The following is a 27,745-nucleotide window of genomic DNA, read 5'->3' as shown; positions in this document are numbered from 1 at the left end:
CAAATCAAAGCCGATTTAAAAAATAAAATAAAGTACACTTCATGATTTTATTTTTTATGGGCTTTCTTCCCCACTATTTTGTCATCTTAAATTACAAAGTCATTGTTGCATGTCCTTTTCCCTCCAATTAAGAGCAAAATGCTCTAAATTTTAATTAAATCTCCGGCTCGGCTGCACATCAATTGCAAATAACATGCGGTGTACACAGAAGCACGGTCAAATTTTCCCCACAACAAACTAGAGTGTTAAAATTTCAAAGCCGACGAAGCCGACACGTTACATGACATCCGTTTCCACATCCAAGGTTTATTTCAATTAGTCATTTCTCACAAAAAGTCCTCAAAAGGCGATCTGTATATAAACTGTACACAAAGGAAAGGCACTACAGTGTAGGTTTTAGGAATCAAGTACATTTCATTATCGCAAACAGATCAAGTCAAATCATTAATTTAAAAAAACGAAAAAGGCATAGTAAAAGTTGCATTATTTGGATGGTTAAATGGCAAAAAGTTATACCTGTACAGCAACAGACGATTACAAAAGAAAAATAAACAATACTGTTCCATATTCATGGAATTTTAATTAGCTTTGTTTTTGCCCTACTTGAATATAAATATAAATTCTTTGCGCAAAGAAGTCAAATGTAGACAAGAGGCTGACATATGTGAGGGCACTGACTGTGTCCCATCAATACTACATATCATATGTACATACATGCGCAATGTAAAATAGTCCCCCTCCCACCCCACCCCTGACGCCATTTTACTATACAAACGCAAGCTCGGAAAGACAAATAAGAAGCTGGCACATATCGCATCTTCACCTGTCCAAGTCACCTCCGTGAGAGGGGCGACTCGGGAGAGGCCTGCTCCGGAGCCTCGCAACCCGCATGCAAAGCGCCGTTAGGCTTCTTTTCCTGGTATTTCTGTCCGTTTAGAAAAGCCCTTTGCTTTTCTTCAAGTTCATCTGCTTCCACACGGGCAGACTGGCGTAGTCTTCTCTCGTCATCTCCAAACCTTTCTACGGGAACGACGGCACACAAATAAGGGTCAGATTAAAAGGAACCCCGACGGGAGGCCACAAGAAACACGCGCACACACACACACACACACACACACAACTTTTTCGAGCAGCGTATGTCGGAGTCAGTTCGGTGTCCACGCCAGTCACTAGATGATGAGTTAACGTGCAAAAATGGATGTTTTAGTTCTCGGGAAGAAAAAAAAATGAGTAAAAAGTCAGGTGAGGATGAGCCATGCTAATCTCTGGCCACTCACCATTCCACAAGCCCCCACGCCCTGGAGAGTGGAATGAACAACAGATATATATATTTTTTTTAATAAAGGATGGAGACAGGACGCAAACTCGAAATGAAAAATGAACCTGCAACGGATGACGGACGACTGATGAGGGAAAAGCTAATCGATAAGAGAGTGACAGAAGGGTCGCAGTATTTATGAAAACATATATTCCAGAAAGCGAGGGGGGAGCACTACATGATGCCATCCATCACCATTTATGACAATTTGTTCATCCACAGCTGAAATTAAACGCCAAACATGCGTCTTTTGGGGTGGGGTTTTTTTTTTCCCTAGTTTGATGGATTTGTCTAGAGAAGGAATCAGTTGGACTGGGGGAGATCATAATTCATCATTTTAAAAAGATATTTTGGACTCTCGGTTCAGCAATTGCAAGTTGGCACGTTTTGGGGGTGGGGGACCTATCCTCAACTTAGTTGGTTTAAAAAAAAAAAAAAAATCTACTTTTGTACTCAGCCCAAAGCCAGATCGAATGTAAAAATATTTGGCGTCATCTTGTGGCCAAAGACTTCATGTTGCAATGAGGGGAGGAGTATGGAAGTAGATTAGTGCCACCAGGATTTGAATTTGAAATGTAAAGTGATCACATTTTTACAGAAGCGTATTACTGCCACACCAAAAAAAAAAAAAAAGTCACGTTTCACATAATTATACATAATTACGCATAAAGTCGATAATTACACATATTATGTGGAAAGCGACTTTTTTTTTTTTGGTGTGGCAGTAATACTATTCCTTAAATTTGTGATCACTTTACATTTCAAATTAAAATCCTGGTGGCATTAATCTACTTCCATAGAGGAGCTTTATTTAGTTGGGTCGTATCATTGTCCCAAAAAAAAAAAAAAGGTGCTTTGCCGCAGCCTTCCATGAGCAATTGCAAACCTTCCTGGGTTGGTGTCAATAATCTCCAGATTTTCACTATTCACACTCCTGAATTGACTGTAACTAACTCAAGTTTTTCTTTTTTTTTTTTTTTTTTTGTCTGGTTTTGTTTCTTCCTGCTCACATATTTCAAAGTCCATCACTGTTGACTCGCACTGTTTACACTGACGACCTAGCTACTCACAGAGAGGAGGTAATTTACAAAATCCTTGTCAGTGTTTCCAACTAAGCTATTTGGCTACTATCTTGATCTGATTTTGTTTTCTATACAACAAGAAATGCTCGGTGAACCTCGCCATGACACGACATCCACTTATAAATTTCAAAAGCAGTGACTTAAATATGTATCTTACTTAAAGATCCAAATATTTTGTCGATGTCATCTCCCTCACCTGGAGAACTGTACATGATCGTCGCTATTATTAAAAGTAATGCATATACCAGAAGAGGTAAAATGTAAAACAGAGCAAAAAAAAACATTTTTAATTATGCAGTTGTCATTTGATTTTCTATATTAAAGTATAAAAGTATGATTAAAGTAAACCAATTTACTTCAACCCAGCTCGAGTAAACTTTAAAACCATGAAACCAAATTAAAATATACAGTATAAAAGAGTAGTTGTATTAAAGGAAAGCATTTTCTAAGTGCAGGTTTATTACCTGGAAGTCGTGGTCCGAGAGGTAGACCTCAAGCCGCAGGGGGTCAACGCCCTCGGGCAGCGGCCGGGCCAGGAGATCTTCTAGAGGGTACATGGTCTGACATAGTCTGGCTAACACATCCTCCACCAGGATGATCTGGTTACACACCTCGGCCTCCTGACAACACACACACGCGCGCGCGCACATTATAACGCCAAAAGCTAAAAGCACCAGAAGAGTCGAATGGCGGCTAATAAATCGAATTATGAAAATCAGGAGTGATAATGGTTTCCACATGGTCCGACCTGCACTTTAGATTAGTTCTGTGCATACGGATCTGTTTTGACCTGCAAGCATTGAGCCGGCTCGTATCGGATAGCGGCGCGGGGACGAGATAATGTCATTTCACCCACGCACCCGCTCGGTGATCTCAGCGATGTCCTCCCGGTGCTCCCAACTGGGGAACATGTTGGTGAAGGTGAGGGGCTCCAGGCCGGCGTGGATCAGATACGCCTTGGGGGCCTTTTTCGGATTCTTCTCTGTGGAATCCCAGAAAATTGCAGATCGTTACTTTTTATGTGGCGTTTATGGTGACAGCAGAGAAGTCATTTTCGTCAATTTCGTTTCGTCACGATGCAAAAAAGGACTACGCAGGAAGCGGAATACCTCCGCAGTACTGCAGCACCGTCTCCATTGCACACTTCCGGTCCGAGTCCCAGCGCATCCGGGCCGAGCCGGTGCTCTCGCTGTCCCGAGGCCACCAACCCTGCCACAGGTACACTTCGTGGTGATTATCCACCAGGAACAAAGCTGAGGGCGGGAACACGAGATGACGGCGTATTTACAAGATAATGTGACATTACACTAAAACCTGATTATTACATAATTGTATACAAAAGTGTACCTGGTTGGGAGGTAGAATAAAGGTCCTCCTGCAGGAAGGGCATGGCGTTAACCTTCCGGGTGTCTCTGGCCGGGTAGAGAAATTCTACGGCTACAAAGTCCCCCGAACTGCTGCTCAGCTGGTACAGACGCGGTGTGAAGTTGAACCTGCCAGGGTCTGAGGGCCGCAGAATAAAAATAAAAATATCTGTCTTAAACATACCAGCATTATGCAAAATCAGTGCGAGTATTTATTTAATCTGATAACAATTTCAGGGTTATACAGAAGTCGGGCGAAGTTGGCTGATAAAAGTAGGTCGTTAGGCCTTGGCGGAGGTCTGCGCTCTCCTGGCTGTCATTGTGATAAAAAAAAAGATGCACGGTAAAGATCGCACACCTTGCAGCATGCAGTCATACGCTTTCCTGTCCCTCCTGCCAAGGGCCTCCCAGAATCCCGGCGGTTCGGCTCCCTCGTTGCATTCACGGATGGTCACCTTGCTGCTGCTGTGGAGGCCTGCCTCCAGGGGGCAGCTAAGCAAAAAGCAAAACTGTTAAGGGGGAAAAAAATGAACAAAAAACACACAAAAAAAAAAATCAATCATGTCACGTTCCGGGTTCCATTTCCACTCACTGGTCTCTGATGGCGCCGGCGGCGGTGTGCGCCACCTCCCGCGTGTGCGCCTGAGACTTGCAGCCGTGCCACAGGTAGATGAGGGACTGGCTGACGCTCAGCAGGAGCATGCAGACTCTGGAGCGCAGACTGCTGCAGTGGCATACCACTTCCACAAGGTGGCTCTCCCCTTCCACTTCCCCTCGCACGCAGTACAGACGCCAGTCGTCTGCGGTGAAAGGGAAGCGAGGCAGGAAAAAGCTCAACCGGTGAGCTGTGGAAAGCTGTTGGCGCACTCTTGGCCCAATGCTCTGTATTGTTGACCCCAAGTATTTGAAGTCGGCCGCCCTCGCTATCTCTTCTCCCTGGAGCTTCACTCTTCCCCACCACCCTTCTCATTCACGCACATATACTCTGCTTTACTTCAGCTAATCCTAATTCCTCTCCTTTCCAGTGCGTGCCTCCATCTTTCTAATTGTTCCTCCACCTGCGCCCTGCTTTCACTGCAGATCACAATATCATCTGCGAACATCACGGTCCAAGGGGACTCCAGTCTAACCTCATTTGTCAGCCTATCCATTACTACCGCAAACAGGAAGGGGCTCAGGGCGGATCCCTGATGGAGTCCCACCTCCACCTTAATTTCTTCTGACAACGGTATGTATTAATGTTGATATAGTAGTTGAGAACTGTCTGATTGAGAAACATAAAATGTAGTAATGATTGCCATAGCTAGTGGAACATTACATTTAAAAATATGGTCATATGACTACATCTTTGTATTGGAGTCGTGGTTAGTGAATGATTCTAGGATTTTACTTTGTGAGTTTTCCTCCTCCTCTTCTCTCTTCCCCGCGTGGACGATCATCCTTCCTTTGAAGCACTGCAGGAAACACGGGGGTTCTTTTCCCTGCAGGACTTGAATCTAGAAGGCAACGTTAGCAGGTGTTCAACGTGCAAAATTCAAAGTGATGCGAGGACAGCAAGCGCATTTACCTGCGCTCCTCTTTCCTCATCCAACTCAACCGTCATGAGCGCCGATGTTCCTTTCTCGCTGACTGTGGAGTTGCGACCCTGCCAAAAGAAGTAGCAGCATTTCTCTTTGCCGGGCCCCGCAGTCTTCAGCTGTTCCGGGTTTTGGCGTTTCCCAACTGGTAAGAGGACGTTGCAAATAAAAGATATTGTGGTGATGTTATCGTGGAAAACTCCATTTGATTCCAGCGGAAATTTTCCGCATATTCGAGTGCTGACCTGCCGTGCTGACCATGTACTTCCACTTGACCACATATGTATCCCCCTCGTGGAACTGGCCGATGCTTTGGCGCGGCAGGCGGCTGTAGTCGAACTCCAGGATGTGCCACACCTCCACGGCAAGCGTGGTGATCTCGTAGCAGCGCCGGTCGTCCCCCTCCACCAGACCGTAGCCCCGGCCGACATTCAAGCCGTCCACAACGGTGCAGACGGGCGCCTGCTGGAGGGGCATCATGAGGGCGGCGTCGTACGCTTGGGGCTGATCTGGGGCGGGCTGCTCCTTGGATCCGAGTGGAGCAAAGAGTATAGGAGAGGGGACCGTACGCTACAATGACATCACCACTTATGCGGAACATTATGATACCTTTTGGTTATTGATGTGGTTGCTGCTCTTTCTAGTGGGGCTGGGGGTTTTCCTGGAATCACTCCAGTCCAAGAACTTCTCTTTGAACAGAGTGGTTTCGTTGTGATGAGTCAGTCTGCCAAACACCGCCCAGTCCGGACGCCCCTGGCCCTTCCTAAAGTAGTCATGGATCAAGTTAAGCCATGACAGAAATAGAAGAGGTTTTTACATTGAAATCTCAAAACTAAACCAAATGCCATTTTGTTTGCCAAACGTGACGCATCTGTGTTGTTGCACGATGGATGGAACATGCGTTAACTTTCCGTACTTGGGAATGAGGGGGTTGCACTCTCCAGGATCCAGCGGGTTGATGTCGCAGTTTGTGTAGTCAAAAGTTCCGTTCCACAGGTGTTTTGCCAGCTGGAAGGCCACCTTCCTCTGAGCCAGCGTCACTTCCTTCCCATGCCAAATGTACATCTCGCTGCCAAAGTCAAAAACCAGAACCTGCGCAGACGACACAGTTCCCCCATCCCAACATAAACGCTTGTTCCGAAGAGTCACTCGGAAACGCATTCGGTTCCGTGACTTGTAAATGTCTGACCTCCTTTGGTTTGAGCAAGGAACAGCGAGGTATCTTGGCCCAAAAATCATCATCCGGCACCAGTTTATTGTCGATGAGACGGTAAATACAGTTCGTCTCCACAATGGCGGCCTCGTAAAGTTCATCTTCATCGGGTGTTCCCGCTGCTACGCATAGACAGCCAATGCGGGCTTTAATGGAACTGCCATTTAGACGGGGATCAGCTTTGGAATTGAACCCTTACACTGGTAACCCAAGTGGCCTCCCAGGATCTTCCAGAACTCCTTGGCAGCGTGGCTGTGAGCATTGACGCCTTCCTCGATGACCTGGACGCAGTCGGCGCGACAACCCAGATCTCTCTTGCTCTGGATGAAGTTGCCCAACTCTGAAGCCTGAAAGCGCAGAAATGCACTCATGACAAACGGAGCAGGGAGTAAAATGATTTAAAAAAAAAACAAAAATTAGTCCAGTATTGTACGACTTTGAGATGAATCACTAATCAAATTTAGGTGGTATGAGATGCTAAAATCTCAAAGTTTATTTCAATATACAGGTTTGTGAACTGTAACCAAATCGGAAGCTGCGAGTTTTTGTGTAGTGTCAGACTGAGGTCAGCAGTCTGTTTGGCCAGTCCGAGGGAGAGAAGGAGCGCCGGGAACTGGCTTTGTCTTTGCGTTTGTGTCAGCTTCCTGGAGCCACCGCTGACACACAAACACACACACAAAATCGAACCTAGCCAGAAATATGTTTCCATCCTGCACAACGATGCATTCCCGGCATAACGCTACACACACGCTCCAACATTTGTGTTGATCCAAACGAGAGCGTTCACAAAATGCACAATGGGGGCTCACCTTGTTCTTCTCGATGACGTTGGCAAACTCTCCCGTCCAGAGGAAGCAGTGATGGGGAGTGATGAGGAGGAAACAGTCGCCGCTGTTCAGCGATGACGCTCTTGGCTCCACTAGTCTGGTCTGGATATGCCGGCGGCCTTATGTAAACAAACATTTATCGGAATATTAAATCAGACGTTAGGTGCCGGCCTCTTTTCTAAATAGCCACACAAATATCCAGTTTTCCAAGATACAGTACCACTTTTAAACCAGTATGGACCATTTTATGAATAATGTATTTTTCCTAAAATGTGAATTAAACTAAAAATGGCATATTAATGTACTTCAACAAAGGCTTTCAATTTGTTATCATGAATGTTAGATAAGAAGCACACAATACCATCTTTTCTAATTCATCCCGAAGATGTTTCATGAGATTTAGGTCAATGTGCTGAAGTTCGTCTACACCAAACCCAACCGAGCATGCATTTATGGACTTTTCAAAAATCTTCCACAGAAAATAGCCTTTCCCAAGCTGTTCTCATAAAAAAAAAAAAAAAAAAAAACATTTGGATGACCGGGAATCTACACAGACATCCTGTATTCAACCCTTGTTGACAAAATAGTAGGATTTTCCCCACCAGTGTAAAGTTTTACAGCAACAGCTAACCTTAAACTACAATGCCGTCAACCAACTGACAAAGCGGCAGCCCCGGTTTTCGTGGATTTGTTCTAGATTATCCACTGGGGCCGAGCAGAGGAGTGGATCAGGGCAGGATGGCGTGGCGTGACGTGGGGAGAAGGATTTAGAACCACAGCTGTCACCAACAGACACGTGGAGGAGGTGCAACGACGCTAAAATAGTCTGTTGGCTATTTAAGAGTTCCTCTGCAAAGGTTACGCTTGAACCAGCATCCTCCAAAACGGTAGTTATTCGTTTTTCGATCTTGCGTCAGCGATGAATGCAGCAGACTTCATAAAACTCTCATGATCCAAAATCTAGCAAAGAAAACGATTCCTTCTCTATGTTGCAGTTCATCGTCTGCAACCGTGCAGAATTTTGCACAATTATTTTGTTTTGTCAACAAAGATCCCCGAAAACATCTGCCTGTGAGTGTATGTCATGTGACTGACCTTTGACCTGCAAGAGCATCAGTTTCTTGTAGGGCACTGCACTATTGTTGGACATCTGCTCCGAGATGTTCACGCTGCGCAGGTTCACATTGCTGAAGTTCTCTTTGCTGGCGAGACCCGCCAAGGCAACGTCAGACAAACTGGAGTTCTTGTTCACTGCGGTGGGAAGAACACACAAAGTGCACTCACTTTATAGCCGCGCATCATGAAAACATGCAAGTTGAAATCATTACATATGATCCCTGAAAGAGAGCATGACCTTGAAGTGCCCACATGTCAGGTATCTCTCTGGCTCAAGTAAATTTAGACCACTCGACATAGTTGATTTATCGCCGTCGCGAGATCTAGGAGGAAATTACGAGAGGTGTCACACTTTCAAAACAAACTTTAGCAGTTCGTGTCGCTTAAAAACAATCCCGATCTTCTGATGACTTGCTTCGTTCAATGGCAGGAAACAGATGCTGGTCATTTGAAGTCCTCCGGGAGATTCGAGTCTGTTGAGCTCTTTCCTTTTTCCGATACATGTCAGCAGGGAGTTTTTAAAACATCACAATATTATGGATTTGTGAGTGATGGCTCACATGGTCTGAGGAGTACTAATTTTACGCTATCTTAGACTAATATTTGCATCAGGATAAGGGGAGGATTATGCCTCCTACCAGACAATCACTGTTTAGGCCATCTGATCACATGATGAGAAACTGGCGTTCCAATCCATAGCGTTATTTCTCATTTTTGCCCCTTTGCTGGTGGGACGGGCGTCTTCCAAGACAACAATGCCAGGATTCACGGGGCTCAAATAGTGAAAAAGTGCTCCGCGAAGCATGAGAAAGCATTTTTTACACATGGCTTGGCTACCGCCGAGTCTGGAGCGCAACCCCGTTGAGAGACTTTGGAATACGCTGAAGAGGACACAGCGGTATATCTCGGTCTATCCATTAGCCACCGTTTATCCTGTTTAAGGTCGCGGGAGGCTGGAGCTGACTCAATCAGAGAAATATTTTTTTAAGTCAGTGAACCACGACATGACCAATGGCCCACATTTCTCCTACTTACATTTTGGCCATCCAGACAGTTTTGTAGTAGTTAAAATCTATAAAATACTTCCACAATTCTGACTTTGGAGTCACACGTCCTCGGCGCATTCTAATTGTGCTCACTTTTCTCAGCCTTCATCCTCCTGCTCTCGAGCAGGCCCACGTTGAGGCGCTGCTCAGTGTACTCGTGTCTGATGTCCTCTCTGGCAGCGAGCATCTTTAGAGGGTTCTTAGAGGCTTGAACGTTACGCGTCGGGCGCACCGCTCGCTTGTGCTGCACCATGTCCGACATCAGCCTAAGGAGAGGCCACACTTGTTGGGACTTTAGTGATTTTTAGTCATGATGTCAAACAGCGACACTTACGTCGGAACCTGCGGCCCGAAGATGGCGTCAAAGTCGTCAACAAGCTCCACCTTGCTGGTGATGGTCGGCAGCTCCTCCACCGGGCGGTAGAACTTGGAAAAAGTCTCATCTTCCAGTGACATAACTTCTGTAACCTTCTTCTCCGTCACCGTCACGCTAGCTTCTGGGAGCGCCGCTATTGAGCCGGCAACACAAAGGCCCGTCGGAATCACAAAATCAATCATTAAATATTAAGAAAGTCTTTTATTTTAAACACCAAGCTCTCACACTGCAAATTCAAATTCAGCAAATCTCTACACTAACATATTCATAAAGTAAGCACGTTCAATGCGCCAGCAAGTACACATTGAACAAGTGGATATGGGCATTCAAAAGGATAGAGAAGATCAAATTAAATTTCCATAAAAGGTTTTGTTCATTAAGGGTTCAACTTGAAATTTGATCTGAAATCCAAATATTCCCAACATTATGAGAGTATGTTGAAGAAGAAAACTCCAGATAACAGGATACAAAAAAAAAAAAAAAATCCTGTCCAACTTGCGTACAAATTTAGCTCCTGTTGTGGCCGTACACTGTTGGAAACCAAGCCCCCCCCGCCAAACTGCAAAAATACTACAAACGCTTTCTTTATTTGAACACCAGGCCGAGGTCTGACCTTTACTATTGATCTTGCCGAGGAACGACTCGAGCTTTTCCAGTTTCCTGTCCGACTCCAGGTCCAGATCCGGTCCGGCCTGGATGTCTGCGCAAAAACAGGAGCGCAGCTGTCAGACGCAGAAATTCAAGCCGTTGTTCCATTTATCCGGCATTCCCATCTCACAGCGGGCAGCCACTACTGTACGTTGTCGTTTAACACATATACGTGCGCCCAAATGTTAGTCAAAAGAAGTTACACATGAACGATTAATTGATTGATAGGATTTAAATATTTCTCTATAGAGTGTATGTGGCTGAACGTGTTTGTCCATTTAGACATTACTACAGGTCCCGTTTTATTTTCGTCTATTGTTGCCAAGTATAGTAGTGCACTCTTTATGCCTGAATTACTTCAAGAAATGATCAATTAAAAAAGTAATTTCACACCATTTACAGAATTTTTATCAACATTCTATTATTACGCCAATAGCTGATGGTCTCCCAGGCTGGTAAGATAAAGCCAACACAGCAAACATGTTAGTGTTTTTTTGTAATTTTGTTTGTTTCAGACGACACAAGTTGAAAAAAAAAAAAAGAAATGAAACCTTCGACATCGCTCATCTCCTCCATATCTGTTAGAGATGAATACAAAACACAGCAGAGTGTAAATCGAACTTTACCCTGAGGGATTACTAATAGTATGTACAAAAAAAAAAAAAATAGCCCGTTAAATCCGTCACAAATTCACATCTTAAAAGAACTCATGTCAGCACGAAATGATGTGAACGAAGGTTGGGGGGGGGGGGGACTGACCATCTTGTGGTTTGGAGACGGCGAGGCTGCCGTTCTTGGGTTTTGGTGATGAAGATTGCAGAGCAGCGGGCGAGGCCAACCCTGATGAATGAACAAGAAAAAAACAAATTGAATAAACAGATTAAAGAATTTCAAAGTAAAAATAGCCATGGAAGTGCTAAAAAGGACACTAAAAGGAGCAAAACTCAGCACTAAATTGTGTTGCGCCTCCCGAGCAAAGAAAAGGGCTGGGAACTGAAACGTGAAAAAGACAAAGAAATGCACGTCTTCTCACCTTTCTTCAGCATGCGGGCGGCCACAGTGAACTGGGTGGAATCGTTGGCGGCGCCGTGACCTTTGGACTTCCAGGCCTCCTCTTGAGCCTCGATCTGCTCTTTCCTCTCCTGGATGGACATCTGCGCCTCCATCCTCTGGGACTCCATTGCGGCTTCAGTGATTCTCTGGTTCGAGACAGAGCAAAAAAAAAAAAAAAACGTGACCTCGAGGGACAATCCTGCAGGGTAGTTTGATCACTCTCTCGAGTATCGTATGGCGTGTTTCCATTAAAACTGGATTATTTCACCGCACTCACAGGAGCCAAGCAAGTGCCGGTAGCTGAGTCAATTTAATTAGTGTTTTCTACACTTGACAACAAGTGTCACTCATTCAATCAAAAGAGGTGAAACCAAAGACATTTGTTATATCAAACAGTGGGACTGAGGAGCTGCAGAAGCTTGTGCACATCAGTAGAGAACTCGGTGACAAAAAGAAGGGGTGGTGCACATTTTTATTATTATTATTTAAAGTCACCTTCCGTCTCCAGGGGTGTCTGTCATCCATCTGCATAGATTTGGGAAATTTGGGGGCCTTCGCAGCCAGTAGAAGGAATGAAGAAAGCGAGACAGTTTGAGGAAGAAGAGTGATTGCGGAATGATGATGGCTAAATATTCAGAATGAGCCACAAGCTGTAGCATTAACTTTGGGTAATACTGTATATTGAGAGCCCAAAAACTTTTTAACAATATTTCATGTGAAGAGAGAGTCCTATGACCGAGATGAAGACACATTAAATAAAAGAAATGCAACATCGGGTCGAATGAAAATTTGCCCCCTGAAGTAGTACAGCACAGTGGACATGCACCCCAAAATCTCACAATACATGACCGCGGTCATCCTCTCCTTAATACAGTGCAGTTGTCCTGTCCCATGTGCAGAAAAACACCCCCAAATCATGATACCACCATGCTTCACAGTAGGGATGGTATTCTTGGGATGAAAATCATCATTCGTCTTCCTCCAAACACGGTTAGTGGAATTATGATCAAAAAGTTCCATTTGGTCTCATCTGACCACAAAACCTTCTCCCATGACTCCTCTGTATCATCCAAATGTTCATTGGCAAACTTAAGACGGGCCTTGACATGTGCTGGTGGTTTATGCAGGGGAACCTTACGTGACACGCATGATTCCAAACCATGACGTCTTAGTGTATTAGCAGCAGTCACCTTGGAAACGGTGGTCCCAGCTCTTTTCATGTCATTGGCCAAGTCCTGTCGTGTAGTCCTGGGCTGATTCCTGAGGTGATATCTTGCATGGAGCTCCACTCTGATTGAGATTGACCGTCAAGTTTAGCTTCTTCCGTTTTCTAATGATTGCTCCAACAGTGGACCTTTTTTCACCAAGCTGCTTGGTAATTTCTCCATAGACCTTTCCAGCCGTGTGGAGTTGTACAATTTTGTCTCTGGTGTCCTTGGACAGTTTGAGTCTTACTGATTGTATTGGGTGGACAGGTGTCTTTATGCAGCTAACAACCTCACACAGGTGCACGGAGTGGAGGTGGACTTTTAAAGGCTGACTAAAAGGTCTTTGAGGGTTAGAATTCTAGCTGATAGACAGGTGTTCAAATACTTATTTGCAACTGTACCACACAAATAATTTGTTTAAAAAAAAAAAAATCATACACTGCGATTTCTGGATTTTTCTTTTTAGATGATCTCTCTCTCACAGTGGACATGCACCTGTAATGAAAATTTCAGACCCCTCCATGATTTCTAAGTGGGAGAACTTACAATGTAGCAGGGTGTTCAAATATTCATTTTCTTCAATGTAAATGATACTACTTTGCAAAAAACTGGCCTTACCCATAGTTGGTCAGACACGGCAAGATCATCAATCATCAGTTCTTCATCGCCCTACAGGGGAGGCACATCAACAATGCATTTGAGTTTAATATTAACAGTCTTTTTTTTTTTTTTCCCTCACACGTGTACATTTTTAAGTTGACAATTGGCCTGGACCGCTTGTGTTCAACCTTAGAGGTTCCACAGCCTAATGTACCAACATTTCATATTTGAGTTCAGCAAAAGTTTGGCCATTTTGAAATGTCCTCAGAGCTTCACTTCAGTTTCGGTCAATGAAACATTTTGTTGCAAAGAAGATAAAAACATTGAAAACACAGCGTGTGTGACGTGTGGACGCCAGAGCAAACACGGCAGAAACGTGATCAGCAAAAATAAATAAATAAATAAATAAATAAATAAATAAAACTACGTTGGCAGAGGCGTGGGGAGGAGCTGAACACACTCCGATGAAGCGAGCCAAAACAGATTAAGTTCTGGAGCCGCTCGACGCTAAACTAAACAGAGAGGTTTGTGTACGCGTGTCCTCGCACATAAACACACACGCCCTTTAAAAACACACCCACACGCACCGCGCCAACACACACACGCAACGCACATGCGAGACACAATGGGGGTTTATTTTTCAATAACACTAAATCAAAACAAAAAGGAATCACGGTTTCCAAGTGCCGTGCATGAGAGCGGAAAGAAATATGGAATGACAAAACAGCATGGATACTCATACAGTGGATATAAAAAAATCTACACACCCCTGATCACTTATATCCTATTGTATTATTTAATAAACCATTAATGTGTACATCTGTACAAGAGAGGAAAAGTAAAAATAACCGACTTTGATAAAGTGGTTGCAGAAGTGTGCACACCCTCTTAAATTCCCCCTAGCTCATGCTTTATTAGTCATATTGACTGCTGTGAAAAAGGGCCAATTAAAACAATTTATGAAGTAATCATGGAAGTGTACATACACAACAGTTTTTGTAGCGTTATTTTTACCCTCAGTTTGTTTTTGCTCTTCAGATCATTTTAGTCAGAAACGCTCAACACGAAAATATCACAAAGAAAGGAAAAAAATGTGAAGCTAATTTGGATGTCACACTTTTCTATTTCCATGACTGGAGAAAATTAGGGAAAGTTCAAACAGAGTTAAACTCAGTGAGAGAGACAGAAAAAAAGAAACATGGATGATATGCAATGTCTCCGTTTAGATGTCTAAAAAGAACATTTATTTCACATCTCTTATTTAAAATTACTGTACATGAAGAAAGCCTGTAAACATTCAATAAGAAATATTCAATTAGAACTGCTCAACAGGAAATGTAAACACTGCGGGGCGACTGAGCCTCCCACATTAGTTCCGCATTGCAGTCACGTGGGCTTAGAATTCTTCACTTGAAAACCCCCAAAATTATCTGATTGTATAAAAAAAGAGGGGGGGGTGGACTGCCAAAGTCAATGCATCCCTTCTAGAATGATCCACACAGAAGCCACCAAAATTTGTGTGTAAATGTGATGTGGTTACCTTCTTCTTGAAGGTCTCCTCCACCTCCCACAAGTGAGCGTGCTGCTCGCCCACAGCAACCTTCACTGCATCCTGCTTCTTATTGATCCGGTTCCTCCAGTCGTCCTCGCCACTTTTCCTCAACAACGCCACCCTGTGTGTGCGTGTGTGTGAGAGAGAGAAGAAAACAACAGCGGGATTTGACCTCCAGCTCATCATCTAAGTCTTCAAAAGTTAGGAAAATTCAAATGCAGACAAAGAGAGCCTATGCTGAAAGCCCCCCAGGAATCATTTCTCAACTGAGCTAACATTCAACTGTGATGGATTCAAGCTCCTTTTACTTTGAGAAATGGAAAAACAAGCTTATCAATTCCATAAAAATGCCCCCACTATTAGAATATACCAATGTAGCACCATTCAAATGCACTTACGCTGTCATAAAATATAGAAAGCGATCCAGTTTGATGAGTGACTTTGACTAATTGTAAGACCACAAGAATAATTCTCTTTACCTTCATTTGTTTTCAGTACAATTGTATTTATGATTACCGTATTTTCCCCACCTAAAAGCCTTTAATTTTATCAAAAGCTGCCGGTGCGCCTTATAAATGGATCAATATTGAGCCTTTTGTGCAATTCCATCTAATGGACGCATTACGTAACCCCAGCCTCTACCGTAGCGTCCATTCTATGTGCCTTATAATGCAGTGCACCTTATATATGAAAAAAAGCCTTAAAATAGGCCATTCATTGAAGGTCTGCCTTATAATGCGGTGCGCCTTATAGTGCGAAAAATACGGTACTTTTGTCAGTTTCCAGTTATTTCAGTGACTGGGTACCAATAAAGTTACTTATTACAGTACAGATCTTGAAGTTTAGGTCTGTAAATCCAAATCAAGTTCTCGCCATGAAGGGATAGAAAAGTCAGACAACTCCAATTTGAAGCTGCCAAAGTCACGTCACGGATGTAAACAGAGCTTCAATTAAAGCCTCGCTTAGAAATTTCCGTGCATCCGGATTGGAAGGCTCAGATAGGAGATGTTGAGCTGATAAAAAACAAGGCTTTGTGTATTTTGGTAAATTGTTGGGAATCGCTTGTGAAATATTTGGACTCAGAGGAGAGGACAATGCAAGTTAACAGAAAACCACGTGGACTATTTGAAAACAAACAATGGAAAAGAAATAAGAACAGAGGTTTAATTATCAGGTGTGACCCGCAGAGGAAGGCCACGGAGCTCGGCAACCCAGAGTGAGGGGATGTCCTGTTCTGCCTCTGGGGCTCAACAACACATCCAAAACTGGAGGAAACCACCGCAGATAGATATCAGAATTTGCGGCTACCAATCGCATTTTGGATCCAGGAAGATCCTGATTGTGAGAGACTTAAAAACACTGCGGGGAGTGGGTGGGGGTGGGTGTTCAGCACTAGCCTACACATCATTACATTATGTCACCAGTCAATATGGATTTCAATGACTGCCTGGTTACAGCAGCCTTTTAACTGAAAATGTGACATAACTCAGTTTATGTAATTCTTGTGGCACCGCTGCGATTGACACCATTTTACTTTTCTCAACGGTAGTTCTCGTGTTTTCCATAATCTTAAAAACGTGCACGTATGGCTGGAAATGTGTGGACTTAAGACAGCGTCACAGAATCAGACGATTAGATCAGTGGTGTCACCGTGGAAAAGTAATGTAGGGCAATGCATTTGTTTGAAGAAACATTTGTCACTTTCCTATGATCTGCCTCGAAACTTGGAAAACCTCAAGACTAGTCAGAGAGATTTGAAAAATCTTAACACGTCACCCAACAAAAGTCTGCAGGCAACATTAGAAAGCCAGACATAGAGTAGTGTATAGCACGCGTGCAGTGAGCTGCGCTTCCAGCTATAAATATAATCTACTCACCTCTGTTTGATGGACATGTGTTTGGCCGTCATCGCGTCGCACAGCTCGTCTTCCAGTTCGGATTGCAACGGGCGGCTTGTCAGTTCCCCGTCGTCACGGTAGGCGTCCGCCTCGGGAGCCTGGCACGCGCCCCTGGATGAAGCCGATGCTGCCCTGGACCTCACCGAAGTGGGCTCGGGTAGCTCTGCAGCGGACAAACGCGCAGCGATGCAATCAATAAGGGCTTTCAACTGCAGGCTCAAATGCAATATGGGATGTCTGCATTTACTTTATATCACTTTAGTGATAAATGCTAAAAATGTCTTCCTTGAAATCATATCTAATGAGTAATTAGATTCATCCATCTGTTTTGTATACAGCGTAGACTACTTGGGGTCGTGTGGGTGAGCTGGAGCCCACCCCCCAGCTGACTTTGGGCGACAGGTGGGGTAAAACCTGGAGCAGTTGACAGCCAATCGCAGGGGACAAACATCCAATCACACCTGAGGACAATTTTGAGCCTTCATTGAACCTAAAATGTGCATTTTATGGAATGTGGAAAGAAACTGGAGAAAACCCAAAAAGCAGGACATGCCAACAATGCCGACATTTTAGGCAACATCGCAGAAGTGCACCATCAATTATCAAAAAAAACCTGATTGGGTCAAAACTTGATCACACCGAGAAATTGTGAAATTAGAATGAATCAATTTTTTGTAACTTGTAGACGCTAAATAAGTACATGAACGCAAACCAAGACGACAATACATACGTAACAGAATTTTCAACTGTCCTCACCTTCACTGAATGTTCGGCTCCTCTGGCAGGCTGCACGGTGCACTTCCTCCCACAGATAAGTCTTTTCTTCCTGCCATTCTAGCGACATGTGACAATCGGAGTTGTGCGGGTTTTCATCCAACCTCCCCCCGGATGCCCACCGCTCCTCCTCTTCCTCCCTTCTCTCTCTTCCAGAGCGAGGCTGAGGCGGGGCAGCCTGGCTGACTGCTCCCTCAGGAGAGGGCAGCCTCCTCTTCCCCCCTGCCGGTTCTGTTCCTTCCTCAGCGTGTTGCGACACCCGATAAGGCTGCCCATCGCCGTCCACGGGGCCGTGGGGCCCCCGGGCTCGGTTGTCGAGGCGGGAAAGGGGCAGCGGCTTGTCGTCGTTCAGGGGGGCGATTTCAACCACAGACGGCCCCCTAGTCAAGTGGATGTCTCCTGCATGGTCGGTGGACACTGTGCCGCCGCCTCCTCGTCCCGTGCTGGATGACGAGAGGGGTTCAAACCGAGAACTTGCACCATTTTGAAGCTAAGTGGAAAGATAAAAAATGAATGTCAGGCATGCAAAAATTTTAATGGAAGCTTAGATGTATCACACTGCACACATTGCCACATTGAATTGCAGAAAATCATGCTGACTAATCAAGGCCCGCCTGACTCGGCGCACTTCCTGTCCGTCGCCTTGGGAGCTCACATCCCAAAGCCACGGCAGCCACAACCTGCGCAAAATGCATCGCGCTGAAGCCTAAAGCACACGTCGTACATGAGCGACATGAACTACCAAAGGACAGTTTGAAATTTTTCATTAGTGAAACAACAGGATTGGAGGGTTTTTTTTTTTTCTTTAATTTCATTATTCACTGGAAAAACTCACCTACTCATTGTTTCTGTGCTTAGGCCAAAGCAAAGTATTAGCTTTGGTGCCATCTTGGTGCCATAGAACTATGCTAAAGTGAGTTGAGGAGTTCTTTTTAGACAAGTAGTGCTTTGTTCCTAACACTATCGTAAGGAGCATACAAGATTTAATGTTTCCAAAAACAGGAAGATAAACAACACAATTTAGCCTACGCGGTGGTGGGATGCAGAATTTGTTCCCTCCTCCACGGCAAACAGACAAAGACATCTTTGCTTGTTGAAAACTGGCCGGTGAGCGCGTGTCCACAACGACGCTGCTGTTTCATTGACAAGGAGCGACGGAGGTGACGAATCACAATCAGCTCAATCAGAAGCTCGGCCATGCGCCGCACAGTCACAGTGGCGTCGCACGGCAAAGACGAAGGGTCGTGACGTGATCCCGCCCTGCGCAAGCCGCGTGACGGGCCAGCACACACGGCCGCTCGTTTGTAAGCTTACTTGATGGCGTTCTACCAGCTTCTCGCACTGCTCCTGTTCATGTTGGCCATCCATATTTGAAGATTCCAGAGCAGAAATATGCATATGCCACATATGCTGGTTTGCTTTTATTTTACGTTTTTGTCTACCCTCGAGATCTATTAAAATCAACTGGAAAGCTTTTCATGTGAAAAGCATAAAAATGTCAAAAGGTATTCATTCTTGAAACGGGCAGTGTTGTCAAAGATAGCACGGTCTTGCCATTAGTCAAAAACTAGCTGTGTTGAGTTAAGGACCTTTTTCTGCAACTTTACAGTGCAACTTCTTTATTTTAACACCTGAAATCTTGTTTGTTGCCCTAATTGTGTATTATGAAATGATAGTTATTTGTATTCACACTTTAAGTGTGCACTTTACGATCAAAACAACTGTCTAGTACACAATGAACTTATTTGCAGAACCTTTGAGGTGATCATCTTTCTTCACACTTTTATCATTTAAGCCCAAACGCTTCATTTTTAAGTTAACAGTGATTATTCTACAACGTCCCCTGTTCAATCCCTACCTGCTCCATATCGCCCTGAGTGATGGGTTGCGTCTGGTAGCGAGCGTTGTTCCTGCGCTGGCGAGTGTCCCCCCTGGTTCTAGCGACTCTGGCGGGGGGCTGAGCCAGCCGGTTAAACAGCGCCATTTTCTCCGCCAAGCTGAGCGTGCAGAGGTCAGGTTCTTCCTGGGCCTGGGTGTGTTCCTCCATTTTACAGTTGTGAGTCTCTTGCCGAGTCTCTGGCGCTTGTTCCCGGGCGACGCCGTTGTGATGCGACGACGCCTGCAGACTGGAAGACGGATGACGCCCAAGAAACAGAAAGGAAAGACTTGGTTGTGGTCACATCGTGCAATCGAACAAGATGCACTGCAGGGTGATTCAGCAGAAATGAAAATCTGACACATGCACAAATGAGTCATCTACACTACTTTAGAATCCTACACAATCACGTGAATCACAATGTAAGTAACCCACAATCACACAATACGGCACCTAAACCTAAAAATCATGCTATGAGTTGAATAAAAAAAGAACAATTTCGAGCATTTGTTAAAAATCAACTACGGAGTCACACTTTGGCGGGTGGGTGCGAGCATTGGGCACGGGGGGGGCGCTGTATACCTGCTCGGGGGGAGCGCGCTGCAAACTAGAGTGGGACTAGAGACGCGCCCTACAGCTGTGTGAGCTGTCATAGTCTGCGGCACATGAGTGGGGATACTAATGGCCACAAACATTCACAACAACAACAACAAATAAAACAAGGTTCCACCAGTGTGTATTTCAAGAATGTCAGACTTTTCCTTTCACGTCAGCGAGTGGCAAAGACTTACGTGGCGGCGATGACCACCTCCTCAGTGGTGACTGGCTGAGTTCTGGATCGGTCCTGGGTCCGCCTCAGCCTCCGGTCCACTGCGGCATTCCTTGACCGGGGTTTTCCACTCCCGATGTTTTTCTCCAGTTCCTGATGATTGGAATAGGAGTGCGCCGTGATTATCGACAAATTGTTGTGTTTATGTAGGAAATGTTTGAATGCAAAAATGACATGATGAGCAAAATTGCCAACAATTAGACAACAATGACCTAAGACCGAGTGCCGAGACAGCGTCTGTTGTCAGAATTGTTTGGAAATATGAGTCGACTGAGTGTACAGAATGCTTCTTCTACTTCTCACACACGCAGAAGAGAATGCTTGTTCTATTGCAAAGTTCCACACTCATCCAAAGAATGCAAAGAACGGATCAATTGCGAAAAAGTCAGCTGACACGCAATCATGTGGAGGATCCAAGAGGACACAAAGGCGGAAAAGGAAACCTCACCCTGAAGAGAGAGCGCTTGGCCGCTACGCTAAGCTTGGCCCGTTCATCGAGCTTCTCTTCATCAGCTGCAGAGACAAAAAAAAATACTTGATTGGTGATATCAGTCTTGTGGTAACTCATTGGAATAAAAATGTTTTAAAGCTTGCAGAGAGTCTAGCGTTCATGATATTTGCTGCATAATTTAAAAATCACTTGTCTTTGGAAGGAGACCAGAAAATGTATTTTCCCACCTGTAGAAAAACAACAACTGTACCTGCTTTTGATAGGACTGATATGCAGTTCGCTTGTCCAAATTCAACTCGCGACTGAACAAACTGACAGTGAAAAATGAATTGCAGGAGCTCTCAAAAAATCATTAGCAATTTTTTTCCACTGTCAACCAGATAATACAAGATATAGGCAAAACATAAGGAAATGTTCCAGAAAGGCTGATGGAAAGATGAGTACAGATGTGCGAACCAAGCCCACTGGACACTTTGAAATATAGGCGATGGGCTCAGTGCCTGTGGCCCTGGAGAGGAACAAGTCAGGAGGAGGGATTTTGAGAAACCCCTCTCTATTAAATATATAACACATATCCAGATGTCAAGACACGGGGGACTCCACTATCTTGAGTTTTTGATGGATACAATTTTGAGAACAAATATACATGTTCAAATGATTTCAAAAATGCCGTCTTCTTCTTTTTTCCCTTTCGGCTTGTCCCGTTAGGGGTCGCCACAGCGTGTCATCTTTTTCCTTCTAAGCCTATCTCGTGGATCTTCCTCACTAACACCCACTGTCTTCATGTCCTCCCTCAACATCCATCCACCTTTCCTTTGGTCTTCCTCTCGCTCTTTTGCCTGGCAGCTCCATCCTCAGCACCCTACCACCAACACACTCACTCGCTCACCTCTGGACATGTCCAAACCATGGAGGTCTGCTCTCTCTAACCTTGTCTCCAAAACATCCAACTTTGGCTGTTCCTCTAATGAGCTCATTTCTAATTCTATTCAACCTGTTCATTCCGAGCGAGAACCTCAACATCTTCATTTCTGCCACCTCCAGTTCTGCTTCCTGTTTTTTCTTCTGTGCCACCGTTTCCAATCCATACATCATTGCCGGCCTCGCCTCTGTTTCGTAGACTTTGCCCTTCATCCTTGCGGAGACTCTTCTGTCGCATGGAACACCAGACACCTTCCGCCAACTGTTCCACCCTGCTTGGACCCGTTTCTTCACTTCGTTACCACACTCTTCATTGCTCTGGATTGTATTTGAAGTCATCCACCCTTGCTATCTCTTCTCCCCCGATCTTCACTCTTCTCCCACCGCCCCCTTCATTCACACACGTATATTCTGTTTTACTTCGGCTAATCTTCATACCTCTCCTTTGCAGTGCGTGCCTCCATCTTTCTAAATGTTCCTCCGCCTGTCCCTACTTTCACTGCAGATCACAATATCATCTGCGAACATCAAGGGGAATCCAGTCTAACCTCATCTGTCAGTTTATCCATTACTACCGCAAACAGGTAAAAAAAAAAAAAGAAAAAACAAAAAACTTGAACTTCACCTAAGTACATACTTAAAAGACTAGTTTAATGGTATTGTTGGGGTGCCAAGATTTGGATTTACCGGTGCTTAGTGTAGTGGCCCTTTCTGTCATACACATTTTTTTGTACCGAATCAAAAAGGAACAGACTGACTGAGTGTCAATCAAAGAACTATTTGTCAGACAAAGTCATGTCACATACTGTATACTGCAATGGCTGTCCCCCCCAGCTGTGGCCCCCATTATGCATCAACTTATATTCAAGTGAGGACAGTCACTGGTTCTGTTCTCTTGGCTTCCAACTACTGTACGTATGGTGGGAAGACCACAAGGTTGCAAATCAAATTATACAATCAGCCAGCATGGAGCTCAGCCATCTCGAAATTTTCTAGCTGAAGATATAGCAGCAACTACACCAACCACCACACTTGATACTTCAGTTTCACATTAGTGTGAAGTAGAGTACACTAAATACATGTATTATTGCATCTAACAACACACAGTATACTTGCACACTGCGGTTTTAATGCTGCTATTGTCGCCTTTGTGTCATACCAGCAGTTGCATCTTTCAGCTTGAGCAAAACAAGAACAAAATAAGAGGTTTACCTTCATTGGAAGTCAACTCGGCGCTCACACGGGACCTTGAGCAAACACAAAAACAAAGCGATGATCAGTCAAATCAGCAAGACGTCCACGTTGATGAAATCAAATCTGTTTGGAACAAAAACTAGAAAACTCCCGATGTAGAGGGCGAGAAGCATTTTGCTGAGAAGCGGACAGTTATGGTATGCTGAAATGTTGAGCGTTAGAAGAACAGCAGAGCAAAGTAAGCCGGCGAATTAGGCGGCATTACAGACGCCGGTACAGTTCCGCGGTCGCAGTGAGAGCACCAACAAAGGACAATTCATGCTTTCCTAGTAAGATTGCATGTAATGAACACTTCTGGGAGGCCCAATCAGAACAACCTCTGACCTTAAATCATTTTTCCCGTCTGCTAATGATGTTAAGGGGAAAGCGAGGAAATGTTGACATTTTTGCTGCTATAGAAACTAACTCGTGACAATAATCAGCCTGATGTAGTAATGTGATTATAGACTTAATGCTAAAGGTTTTAAATACAAATACTAAATACTATTTGTTACGTTAATAACAATATTAAACACCATCACTGAACAGCAGAAACAGTTGCTTGTTAATGAATGAGCAGCAGTGGGGATGTTAAATAGCAAGCACAAGTGTGAGGATCCACAGCAGCCAGCTCTGAGACGCGTTTTCCACCTACAGTTCAGCTCTGCGTCTGCTTGGAGGCGTGGTGGAGCTTTCCATGTAAGAATTTCTGAGCTGGGCCACTGAAACACGGCTGTCCTGGTGACTCTCTGCGTTACTTGTCTTGAGCTCCTGAGGACGGCGCATGTGGCGATGCGAGCTCCTTTGCCGTTGCTCTCGATCACCAGGATTTGCGGCAGTAGGGATGGATCCTCCTCCTGGGCGTGCGTCCGCTGCCTTGGGTCGGATGTGAGATGCAGACACCCCTTTGTGGACATAAATGGCATTTTCCAGCTCTCTGGACCTACCGCCGGTTTCTTGGTCATGGCTTGTGTGCGTCATGTTTCTGGAGAGCTCAGCAGTTTCCCATCTCGCTCTGCCTCTGTGACCTCTTCTTGCAGGATCTTCAACCTCAATGTGCGCTTTGGAGCTCCTCATCTCATCTTCTACTATTCCCCTAAATGGGTCCTCAGTGCTCCTCTCCCTGCGGCGGATCTCTGACGGCAGTACTGCTTTCCTACTACGCAGGAGGCCCTCTGTTAAAATGCCGCCCGTCTCCTCACTTTCTTCATCCGGAAGCTGCTCCGCTCTGGACGGAGCACCAGAAGTCATGGACAGATAACTGGGATAACCGGGAATATCTGATGCCGCTGGTGGGCCAGACTGAGAGATCTGAGCATGTGGGTGACGGAGAGGGTGTGAGTGGCTCTGCTGGGGAATCGGTGGTTCTGTGTTGTACCGCACGCACGGCTGATGCTGAAATTGTCTGCGGAATGCCGCCGCCTCTGCAACACTTCTGGGAGCATCGTCCTTTGCAAGCCTCTCTCTAACTCTAATTCTTCAGGGAGACAAAGAGCTGGTTAATATTTTCACCATCAGACTAAATGTGCAGCAAAAGTCAAGTCAAAACAAAATACAACAATGTGTTGTATGTTGAGGAATTAAAAAGATTCTTTGGTTAGAATGGCATATGACATTAAGACTTGTTTATAATTCTTCAATTAAATCAAAGCCTGTTTATTTTTGATGGAAAATACAAATTATATTGAATTATCAAATCAGTTATATTATTTTTTATAACTTATAATTAAATTAAATATTATTTTAATATACCGTGTCGTCACATGCATGCAAAAAATAGGTCGCTTACCATTTGAGGGAGTTGTGCCTAAATAATGGTTATCTTGAATAAGTTATACTAATTATATAGTTAATATTATTTAGTAAACTGTAAAACGCTGTTGTGGCTTACCGGAAAAATAAAGAAACAATTTTGAGGGAGAGAAAAGAAGTTGTATTGTTTCTTAAGCACAAAAGACATATTGAACTCGGCCCCCCACCCCTCCAAAAAGGTTGGTGGATATCAATGGGTGAATTCACAATGCAAGAATGAAAAATACAGAAAATATCATTTTATCTTAACCGTGAATTCATGTGACAAGAAAATAAGATAAAAAGGGAAAAAAAAAATGTTACCATCAGATAGTTTTCTATTTTAAATGATCATGTAAGAGAATGAAAAGCGTATTTTGACAAAAACGCAACTCCGTTCATCAGATATGCACGATGAATTGCAACATTGAAAGTGTGATTTTAAAAAGTAGTTTAATTATGCACATCGCCACTGGTGAAGGTGAAACTGTTAATTATTAACACAAAACTGAATTTTCCTGTAGTATGACTGCAGAATTCCAGTTGGTTAATGCGTTGTATGTTATTATGCAAGAAATACGGCCTTCAGCGCAATCCAGCAAGGGGATTCAACTTTTCACACCACAGTGAGGTTGAGAATGAAGTTATTGTCTTGAGAATTGGAACTGAAACCCGGGACATGGAAGATGGCAACGATAATGGAACCAGCTGGCTGTCAAACCTCAAAAGCAGAGATTCTTAAGTGTCTTCTGATAAAGTTTGGCATCTTGAACTAGATAAAGGGGAATCCCGGTGGTTTAGGTGAACGATGTATCCAATAGGTCATGTAATATGTACTGTATCTTGAAAATGTGACGTTAATCCTCTCTCATTTAATGGTGTTTTGAGAAGATTTTTATTGACAATTGCAAATTTTCAGGCATGCTGACATTTTGGCGAGTCTCATGACCTATGTGCGCGGATGAGACTTATTACTTGCCGCACCAAAGGCTTGATTACAATGGGACACAATTATGGCCAGCGCTGATTTCTCGGATTTATCCTCATCTGATGAAGAAATAGCAGTATCGGGTGCTTGCGAAGATGGAGGAATACGTCCATACAGATTTGAACGTGTGGCTGTAAATGTAGAATTTTCAGATGGTTCTTCGGACGGGAATGACGCGGAGTCTGACAAGCGAGTTCCGGCGGCAGGCCCCAAGCAAGCTCCGGGGGCCGTTGTTTACGCACTTATGACCCGCGTGTCGGCCACCGAGTGGTCAGACTCCGTGTCATTCCGGTCTGAAGAACCATCTGAAAATTGTACATTGGGAAAAAAAGCCCCCAGGAGCAAAACTGAGTCTGTCGCCGGAGCTCGCTCGCCGGAGTTTGCTCGTCAGACTCTGCGTTATTCCCATCCGAAGAACCATCCGAAAATTCTACATTATTTACAGCCACAGGTTCAAATCTGTATGGATGTATTCCTCCGTCTTCCCAATCCACCGATACTGCTATTTCTTCATCAGATGAGGCTAAATCGGAGAAGTCAGCGCTGGCCATAATTGTGTCCCATCGTAATCGAGCCTTTGGTGCGCCACGTAACATGTCACATCCGCCCACGTAGGTCATGTAACTTGCCAAAATGGCGGCATCCCTGAAATTTTGCAGTTGTCCATAAAAATCTTCTCAAAACATCATTAAATGAGAGAGGATTAACATCACATTTTCAAGATACAGTAAATATTACATGACTGATTGGATACATTGTTAATCCAAACTTAACCATAGCCCCCCCCCATAACACCATAGAAATTAGTAGTAGTGAAAGAAGAATTTCGATAGGTCCTGCACTGACAGTTTAAGAAACACTGCTTTTAAGGCCTGATGGGAAAGACCAAGCTGGACGGGAACATGAGGGTGATTTGGGGTGAGATGCGACCAGAACTGGTGTACCTCGAGGGCCAGTTGATTAGGGAGTACGTGTCGCCATCAGCATCAGTCTTGAGGAACCAATCAGTGCACAGTTTTGCCCTTGTACTGTACCATTAAAGGGAAATGTGAGAATGGACAAGAGGATTCTACTTGAATTTTCCACGCAGACACAAACATTTAATTTCATAATGTGCTTGATGGCCATGGCAGGAACTTTGGCTGCTAGCAGAAACATTAAGAATGCTCGTTGACTTTCTAATTTAATTTGACATTTTACTAACATTATGATATTGATAGATGTCCCCCACACAAACACTTTACAGATTAAAATATCAGTGTCATGAACACTGGCAGTCGATTCTAAAGCAGCACAACAAGAATGTGTTGACACGTGTGTTACTCTCCATCCTCCAAATGCAACATTCAGGTCAATTTGATCGCGCCATATCAAACCATAAATTTAATTAGGAGGCGTTCTGCCAAGATCGAGATCACTCTGACCTAAAAGAACCTGTATGTAGTCACGTGGAAGCGATTATGAAAAGATAACTAACACGATAGAACCGCTAAAGTAAAGCAGTTATTTCATCATGCCCTTCTGTAAGACAGATGTGGCCAAGGAGTCAAACTAATCTGCACACTAACCTCACTTTGCAGCACTAAAGAGGAAAAACAACATGGAAAGCCAAAGAGAGCTGTTAGCAACAGTGAACTCTCCAGCTCCAGGATGATGGAGCCTCTTTAGTACAGTGGTAAGAATAAAAAAATATCGACAGCAAAGGGTGCTGATAATGGACTACAATGAGACACGTGGCCAAAATACTGAAAACTTTGGAAGTAAAAATCAAATGAAAGGAAATACAGAGTTGCCCTCCCATGAAGAGGAGCTTTCACTCTTCTAGGATGACGTTCTAAAATGTTTTCAGGGAATAGTGGATAAAGTGCTCCAGGCCAGTCATTCAAGATTCTTCCAAAATTTCATCTACCCAGGACTGTAGGACGTTGATTTGTGCACACGGAAAGCATTATGCCAGATAAATAGACTCGTTCATTAACTGTTCCCATAAAACCGCGACCGCAG

At 44.3% G+C, this 27,745-nt stretch overlaps 1 protein-coding gene across 3 annotated transcripts in view; it reads right to left on the bottom strand.

Moving 5' to 3' along the window:
* Positions 1–286: 286 nt before the first annotated feature.
* Positions 287–27,745, bottom strand: part of svila (supervillin a) — a 65,867-nt gene continuing 38,408 nt past the window's right edge. For 2 of the 3 annotated variants that reach the window (XM_061805152.1, XM_061805151.1), the window contains exons 7-36: positions 23,618–24,439; positions 22,942–22,976; positions 20,806–20,870; positions 20,320–20,450; positions 19,511–19,778; positions 17,635–18,142; positions 16,858–17,041; positions 14,969–15,101; positions 13,447–13,497; positions 11,601–11,766; positions 11,327–11,407; positions 10,533–10,619; positions 9,878–10,052; positions 9,637–9,809; positions 8,477–8,632; positions 7,364–7,500; positions 6,754–6,901; positions 6,531–6,676; positions 6,258–6,433; positions 5,951–6,104; positions 5,587–5,866; positions 5,332–5,486; positions 5,155–5,260; positions 4,357–4,564; positions 4,123–4,256; positions 3,748–3,903; positions 3,510–3,653; positions 3,261–3,382; positions 2,865–3,020; positions 287–1,020 (exon numbers count right to left, since the gene is read on the bottom strand). In XM_061805152.1, coding sequence (XP_061661136.1) covers positions 934–1,020; positions 2,865–3,020; positions 3,261–3,382; positions 3,510–3,653; positions 3,748–3,903; positions 4,123–4,256; positions 4,357–4,564; positions 5,155–5,260; positions 5,332–5,486; positions 5,587–5,866; positions 5,951–6,104; positions 6,258–6,433; positions 6,531–6,676; positions 6,754–6,901; positions 7,364–7,500; positions 8,477–8,632; positions 9,637–9,809; positions 9,878–10,052; positions 10,533–10,619; positions 11,327–11,407; positions 11,601–11,766; positions 13,447–13,497; positions 14,969–15,101; positions 16,858–17,041; positions 17,635–18,142; positions 19,511–19,778; positions 20,320–20,450; positions 20,806–20,870; positions 22,942–22,976; positions 23,618–24,439 — 5,344 coding nt within the window. In that variant the 3' untranslated portion in view covers positions 287–933. The remainder of the gene's footprint in view (positions 1,021–2,864; positions 3,021–3,260; positions 3,383–3,509; positions 3,654–3,747; positions 3,904–4,122; positions 4,257–4,356; positions 4,565–5,154; positions 5,261–5,331; positions 5,487–5,586; positions 5,867–5,950; positions 6,105–6,257; positions 6,434–6,530; positions 6,677–6,753; positions 6,902–7,363; positions 7,501–8,476; positions 8,633–9,636; positions 9,810–9,877; positions 10,053–10,532; positions 10,620–11,326; positions 11,408–11,600; positions 11,767–13,446; positions 13,498–14,968; positions 15,102–16,857; positions 17,042–17,634; positions 18,143–19,510; positions 19,779–20,319; positions 20,451–20,805; positions 20,871–22,941; positions 22,977–23,617; positions 24,440–27,745) is intronic. The other variant, XM_061805153.1, reaches the window with a different exon arrangement.

Source organism: Syngnathoides biaculeatus, chromosome 19 (assembly GCF_019802595.1).
Source record: "Syngnathoides biaculeatus isolate LvHL_M chromosome 19, ASM1980259v1, whole genome shotgun sequence".
Taxonomy (NCBI): Eukaryota; Metazoa; Chordata; class Actinopteri; order Syngnathiformes; family Syngnathidae; genus Syngnathoides; species Syngnathoides biaculeatus.
The sequence above is the reverse complement of the archived record's forward strand: the minus strand, read 5'-3'. Positions and strand labels throughout refer to the sequence as shown.